This window comes from Protobothrops mucrosquamatus, unplaced genomic scaffold (assembly GCF_001527695.2).
Source record: "Protobothrops mucrosquamatus isolate PMUCROS unplaced genomic scaffold, P.Mucros_1.0 scaffold286, whole genome shotgun sequence".
Lineage (NCBI taxonomy): Eukaryota > Metazoa > Chordata > Lepidosauria > Squamata > Viperidae > Protobothrops > Protobothrops mucrosquamatus.
In genome coordinates, this window is record NW_015386630.1 from 70,722 (window position 1) to 78,275 (window position 7,554).

General features: G+C 42.7%; 1 protein-coding gene across 1 annotated transcript in view; it reads right to left on the reverse strand.

The window, feature by feature from the left end:
• HIP1 (huntingtin interacting protein 1) overlaps window positions 1-7,554 on the reverse strand; it is a 26,748-nt gene that overhangs the window by 2,411 nt on the left and 16,783 nt on the right. The window contains exons 12-24 of the mRNA XM_029283936.1: window positions 7,216-7,304; window positions 6,212-6,328; window positions 5,954-6,055; window positions 5,481-5,675; window positions 4,894-5,041; window positions 4,638-4,724; window positions 4,232-4,339; window positions 3,567-3,703; window positions 2,875-2,985; window positions 2,591-2,649; window positions 1,499-1,592; window positions 943-1,043; window positions 688-793 (exon numbers count right to left, since the gene is read on the reverse strand). Coding sequence (XP_029139769.1) covers window positions 688-793; window positions 943-1,043; window positions 1,499-1,592; window positions 2,591-2,649; window positions 2,875-2,985; window positions 3,567-3,703; window positions 4,232-4,339; window positions 4,638-4,724; window positions 4,894-5,041; window positions 5,481-5,675; window positions 5,954-6,055; window positions 6,212-6,328; window positions 7,216-7,304 — 1,454 coding nt within the window. The remainder of the gene's footprint in view (window positions 1-687; window positions 794-942; window positions 1,044-1,498; window positions 1,593-2,590; window positions 2,650-2,874; window positions 2,986-3,566; window positions 3,704-4,231; window positions 4,340-4,637; window positions 4,725-4,893; window positions 5,042-5,480; window positions 5,676-5,953; window positions 6,056-6,211; window positions 6,329-7,215; window positions 7,305-7,554) is intronic.

Here is a 7,554-nt window from a genome sequence, read left to right on the forward strand (position 1 = left end):
AAACTTTGAAATCTGTTTAAAAAAAAAAAAAAAAAAAGACAAAGCTCCTGCAGACAAACAGGAGAGACAGGGAGGTACTGAAAACAACATTCAATAATTAATCATAAGCATATGGGGTGATACTAGGGCAGTACCATTATCTAAAACAAAATGACCAAAAAAGTGCTTCTGTCCATCCCAATTTGTCTTATTTTTTGTCTGTCTGTTTGTCTCTCTGTCTGTCTGTCTATCCATCTATCCCAAATTCCATGTTTTCAAGATACCGAAATTGTGTTTCCAGAAAACTTTATTATAGTTTTTGTTCAACAATCTTCTTCAATTTGGCAACATCCAGAACACGTGGATTTTTACTCCCAGAATGTCTCAGTCATTATAACCATTAATGGAAGTAGACTAGTCCACAGAAAATGGTAACAGCAGGGAATCCTTCCAATGATTGGCATGGAGCTATGAGACCATAAGCCAAGAAAGCATCGGAACCAAACTTCCTCTATTTTGAGGGAGCACAGATCCATTCACCTCTGCAATTTGTTTCTGACAATAGGTAAAAAGTAATGGAATAGCTCCCAGACTAAAAGCCCTTCTTTGATGTTCAAGAAACAATTCCTTCACCTAGTAAAAACTCATTACTTTGAATAGTCATTAATTACATCCTCTAGCACTGAATTTCTCTGTGAAAAAGCCTACCTTTGAAGCAGCAACAAGCTGAGCTGTGCTTGCTGCAATTTCATGCGAACAAACCATGAGTTCTTCAAACTTCCCGTTCCCTTGAACTACAAGGTCAGCAGCATCTCTATGGAGACAAATACAAATGAACAGTGAATCCTTTTCTTTCACTCTTCTAGCCGTGACTCAAAGCAACAGTGCACAGATGTTTGTCCATAACTTGAACGGCAACATGACAATGCCACAATTGGCTGGGGCCATGCTGCAGAAACTTACACCATCACAGTTGCTCCCCAGCCTACAGCCTTGGAAGCAGAAATCAGGCCCTCTGTCCAACGGGAATTTCTGGCATAGAATTCTTTGGGGGATGCTGCTCCCTGCAGAAGAAAAGGAATCACATCTAAGTGTTATAAGTAAAATATATAGAGGCAACCAGTTTAGTGGCTAAGGAGCTGGGCTAGAAACCAGGAGACTGTCCTCCCTTAGACAAGTACTTTGGGCCTCTCTCAGCTCCAACCATCTCACAGGGATGATGTTGTGGGGAAAATAGAAAATTTTTTTATGTATGCCACCTTGTGTTGACCAAATAGAAGAGGGATAAAAATCTAATATAAATTAAAATATTAATACTTAAGTCTGCCATCCAATCTTATTACACAATTCAATAAATAAATGAACAGCAGGAGGCTTCATTAGCTCTGTCATTTAGTGAGATTAGTATGTTTGCCCGCTTTACCTTTAATCGGCACTACCATGATTGCTGGTATATTTTTTCATAAAAATAAGTTGTGGTGACAGTAGAGCAGGTGTTACAAGACTAGTACAGACTCACCCTTCCGCTCTCCACAATCTCTTGTTGGAGGTCCTTGGAAGCCAACACCAAAACTTGGATGGCCTGCATTAAGTCTGTGCAGGACCCCAAAATTCTGCAAGATACAAAACCAATGGTAACAGGAGAAGACAGACTTCAGTTCAAATGGAGTAATCCTACTGTAGGATTCCCAAAAGCATTTTTCTGATGGTTTTGGCAGAGCTTAATCTCTTTAGTAATGCAATTAAATACTTCAACTAGGGTGACAGCAGGAGGCTTGTCTTTCCCTTCTACAATTGTGTATCCTAAAAAATGTAATTGATAAAACTGCATGTGTGAGTAGGAAATGAGCTTGTTGTTGTTAATTGCGAAGTCGTGTCCGACCCATTGTGACCCCATGGACAACGTTCCTGGTCTTCCTGTCCTCTACCATCTTCTGAAGTCCATTTAAGCTCACCCCTACTGCTTCAGTGACTCCATCCAGCCACCTCATTCTCTGTCGTCCCCTTCTTCTATTGCCCTCAATCTTTCCCAGCATTAGGCTCTTCTCCAGTGAGTCCTTCCTTCTCATTAGGTGGCCAAAGTATTTGAGTTTCAACTTCAGGATCTGGCCTTCTAAAGAGCAGTCAGGGTTGACCTCTTCTAGGACTGCAGTCCAAGGGACTCGCAGGAGTCTTCTCCAGGAAATAAGCTACTGATGTTTTTAAAAAATCTCTGCTTTAACCTATGGGAATTCTGCATTAGTCCTTCTCTCCTATTTTGAGAGATTCAAAAATGCTAGGAGTTTGGAGAAGGAGATAAACAGAGCTGCTGCTTGTTTGACTTTTCCTTGGTGTCCCAATGCGAATAATGAGAGGGAGGTTGCAAGGGCATATGTGGGCCTGCAATCCATTAGACAAGCACAGGAATAAGAGATGCTAAATGGACAAAGCAATTCAGCCCAGTTTTCAAATACTGTAAATGCCATGTGGGGAAAAATGCATGGCAGATGTTGTCATGCTCCCTCTCCCTCATAATTTCCCCAACATGTAAACTCACCAGGTTCAAACTTCTTTATAAGCAGCAGGAGGAACCTAATATCTGAAGACATCAGTGCCAGCCTTTAATACCAACCTCTCGTTGACCTCAAACTTTACTCCTCTGTCCCCTGCTCGTGATTTATTCAGCATTTCCTGTTTCAACAAGGGGGAGGGATGGGGTCAGAGTTCAGATTAACACATTCAATATCTCAAACAGCAATGGGAAACCATTTCCACTTAGATCTTAACCCCAGAACCCATTCTTCCAAGACATGGAACTGCAAATAAACTCTAATTTCTCAAGCTGAAAATTCTTTCTAAAGTAATTTCACATGAGGGGGTGGGGCAGAGCGAGAATCTAACATTGCTGCATCTCACCTCAATCCTGGCAGCTGCTGTCTCAACGGCTGCTGCCGTCGCTGCCATCTCTTCATCAACCAGATCTCCCAGTTTCTCTTCCTCAACATCCAAGCCTTTGGGCCGCAGTTCCTGCAGATTGAAAGATAATACACTCCTTTCCCCTTGTTCCTCCTGTCTTCACAGGAATCTTCTACTGTAGCAAAAGAGGAGCTCAAAGCTCCCCAAAGAGAGATTTCTCTTCAGTGGATAATATAGTACAGTGATGGCGAACCTTTTAGAGACCGAGTGCCCAAACTGCAACCCAAAACCCACTTATGCATCGTTGGGTGCTGGGTGGGTGTGGCCCATTGGGTGGGTGTGGCCCAATGGGTGGGCGTGGCTGCGGTGGTAAAGGCAGACTGGGTGGGACTAAAAAGTTCAATCAATCAATTCCAACTTTGCAAGATCTTTTTTTTTCCCACGAGAAGTTGAAATTGACTGATTGAACCTTTTTTTTTTTTGCGCACGGCAGCAGAGGCCTAAAGCGAAAAGGTTTTATAAAACCCAGCTGAAGGCCTAGGACTGGGGCGACGGCTCTGAGTGCCGCCTCTGGCACCCGTGCCATAGGTTCACCACCACTGATATAGTAGGCTCACTGATCTGGATAGCTGCCCCTGGCTCAGACAAGGAATCCTGCTTCTTATCCTTCCTTATGCCATGGGGTATCTCACCTGTCCAATTGCAGTCATCTGGTTGAGACAATTCCTGACAGCAGTGCAGTCAGCACTTTCCAAAGTAGCTTTGTCTTTCAGCATTCCCAGGTAGTGCAAGGTCTCATTCCCACATTGCTTGCTGGTCTCTAACAGCACTGGAAGCATGCAAAGAAAGGATTAATCTCACACGTATGACCTAAAAGATTCTTACATCTCTTCTGCCCCAGATATACATAGATATGGATGTGTGTGTACTGTATATGCATGAACGCACGCATGTAAACATGCAATCAACAAGTATGTGTGTGTATCTGTGTATCTATGATGATTCTGGCTAGCACACAGTCAATCATTTCTGATATACAATTAAAAACACAACATCTGGAAGAACAACCACTCAAAAACAATAGAACACACAGGACCCACCACTCAAGGCCTAAGAAAGAAGCCATGTTTTCAGAATTCTTTTGAACATAGCCAGGGTGGGGGCCAGATGTATCTCAAAAGAGATGTTCCAGAGGTAATGTGACAGAGAAGGCATGTTTTCTAGGTTCCATCAGGCAACACTGCTTAATGGAAAGAACCTGAAGCATGTCAATTCTACCCAGTTTTACAGGCCTGGAAGAAACAATGGAAGACAGATAGCCCCTTAACTAATCAGGCCCTCTGCCATGTATACTCACAATCAGCGGATTCCATGGGGGCCCTGTGCGATGTGGCACTAGCCTGCAGAATGGCATCACCAATCAGGTGAGCAAAAAGAGGCACACATGATAACAAACTGCTCACATCTAGAAGCAAAAAGACAGCACCCAAATTAAGGGAATGTTAACAAAATCCTGAACCTTTTGAACCAAAATGGACAAGGGTGAAACACATGAAATCTGCTTAGGCTCACCAATGTTTTTTTTAATGCCACATGAAAGACACAGTGATGTATGCTTTTTTCCATCTTTCATTTCAAAATGTTACAGGCAAGAGAGTCCAGCAATTCAGGAATGCTTTAATAGTATATGCTGTCAGGGCTTTCTATCTGCATGCTTGATATGTACACTGGCTGTTCAACTGGTGTAGTTATGAATGTCTCACCTGACTGGTCAGAAAGGTATTGGCTGCATGCTTCCTGTAGCCGCTCCACACATTCAGAAGCTGCACGAGTCCTTGATAAAAGGTAATCTATGCAACAACAGAAGTATGCATTACATAAGCTCTTCTAAGAAGTACAACTTGAAGCACAATTTGATGTGATACATATACACAACTATATCCATTTTTAAATTAGACATTTTAGTAGGGAAGGAAACAGCATCTGGTTTTACACATCATTTTAACCCTGACTGCTAACCTGCAGAGCTTGTGCTACTGATATGAGTGGGGTCTTCAAGTTGATTGAGAGCATCCTGTACCATCTGTTCAGCCTCTTTCACAGCACACTGAAGGAGTACAAACTGTTTGTCCAGGAGCTCCTGCTGAAGAGCCTGTGTGTTGCCTTCCTAAGAGCAAAGGAAGAGACACAGTGATGCAAAGTATCAGTGAACCAGGTATATCTTCTCTTGGGATGGCTTGCAAATTAAATGGATTGTGGTTGGTGAGGCTCATAGAAGATATAAAATTATATAATTGCATTTAAAATAATATGGAATGGAATGCCCATTCCATTCACTTCACAACAGGAAACAGGACTAAAATATTGGTGCATTTCAAGACTAAGGCTCAATTAGTCAGAAAAATCACTAAAATGATAGAATGTTGAAGAGAACTTCGGAATAAATAAATCTGTGTCCTTGACCATCTTCTCTGCTGGGTCTGGAAAGAATCTAAAATCCCAAATGAGAAGAGGCTGAGAATATTTCAGATCTTCCATGGTTTGACGGAAAGTTGGTTCTGGACTCTCTCAGTAACATACTATCCATGTAATCACAGCCAACTTACTGTTTCCCCCAAGCAGTTCTGCAACTCCTGGATTGTCTTACTGCTGTATTCTTTTTCTTTTTCAAGTGTAGCCTTTAACTGCTCTACTTCTGCTTCCAAAGCTGCCATCTGCTGATCACGCTGAGCCATGGTCTCAGTGAGAATATCTTTCTCTTGCTTCTGGGCAGCCAGTTGAGTGGTGTGCTCTGCTTCAGACTAGATAGGCAAGGGAGGAGAGTGGAGGAGAACTGGAATCTTCTTTTCCCTTTGAGTATACCAGTTCCAAAGAAAGCATACAAAATGGCAGCCAGAACCCCAGGGATGCCATTGGCTATTTGTGTTTGGTCCTCTCTTTCTAACTGAGTCATCTAATTTTCTATTTCATTCCACATGCCTCTGGTTTTTGTTTCTGCTCATTTCTACTTTTAGAATGTTTGCTGGGGTCCTGCTCTTTTATGGTTATACTTATCACAGAACGGTAAGGAAAGACCCACCTGTGCAGTGGAATCAACAATGCTCTGGAGACATTGAAGCTCCTGTTTGTTGGCAATTAGCTCTCTCTTCAATGTTTCCAAGATCTCTGCCTGTTCCTGTGTCTACAGAGAAAATGATAGGAGCATCAAAAAATGATTGTGTGCTTTTCCCAAACAGCTCCCTCTACCATTTTCTATATTCCTACCACTATCATCCTGAATTCCATTTCTCTTCTAAGAAAAATGATGATCTTTCTACTTCTCTTGACATCTCTTTACCTTTCGCTGGGCTTGCTCACTCAACCGCTGAAAGGAGTCCTCAAGCTCTTTCTTGTCTCGCTCTGTGTCACTTTGGATCTGTCTTGCCATAGTCACCTGCTTGGTGACTTCAGCATTCTAAAGGCCAGCACAGGAAGGCAAGGAAAGAAAGGGAGGTTTTAGCCACTGGTCATCATTGTCCTAATAAGTGGAGTCCTCCTACCTTATGGGACAGTCCAAAGGGAGTGTCCAGTTTGGTCTAGTAGTTAAGGCATCAGGTTAAAAACTGGGAGACCATTGGCTATAGGCCTGCCTTAGGCATCAAAGCCAGCTGGATAACTTTGGCCCCATCATTCTCTCTCAATCCAACCCATCTCACAGGGCTGTTGTTATGAAGAAAATAAGAGGAGGAAGGAATGTTATGTATGTTCATTGCTTGCGTTATTTATAAAACTAATAAAGGCAGAAGACAAATAAACAAATAACATTTTCCTTGCCTCTTCACCTTGTAAAAGTTTTTTGGGGAATTCTAGCAACTCTTCCAGTTGGAGCACATGTGCTATGCTGAAGGTTCCTGGAGAAGCGTCATATTCAACAGAACTTTTTCTTGAGTCCTTTTGGTTTCTGATTAATATTTGGAAGATTTTGCAGATCTCTTTCAAATTTTACTTAGCCTAGTTCAAAAATATATCCCTCCCTCTTTCCATCTTTGCCTGACTGTTGTTTTTCTAGACTTTCTTTAACAGATTTAATTAAAACTATAATTGGTTGTCTAAGTGAATGAAAAATATATTACTTAGTGTATCTTTCTACAGAGGATGGCAAAGAGGCCTATAGAGACCCAGACTGTCTCAAATCTCTTGTGACAGTATGTCAACGGCTAATAAGGGTTTAACCTTAACTCATTTCACAGGCTTTTTGCTTTGCAATCAGCGAACAATCCTATTTCAACGCGCAGAGCCAGGCGAGATGACCCCTAGTTTACTCTCAGCATTGAACAATGGAGGGAAGTAATGCAGCATTACCTTGCGCAGGAGGTCCGCATGATTCTGCACCAGCTCGCTGTACTTTTCCTTTAGCTTTACATAGCGCTGCTCAGTGGTTTGTGCTTTCTCTGTAACAGAAATAGACAGGACCTGGCCTGTGACTGAGAGGAAGGAGGAAGAGACCATTTGTCGGCCGTGACCAGGGGGGCGTTTTATCAGGTCCGCCTGATTCACCAGTTGCGACCTTTTCTGGACCGGGACGCCTTGCGCACAGTCACTCATGCTCTCGTCACCTCTCGCCTGGACTACTGTAATGCTCTCTACATGGGGCTCCCTTTGAGGAGCACCCGGAGACTCCAACTGGTCCAGAATGCGGCC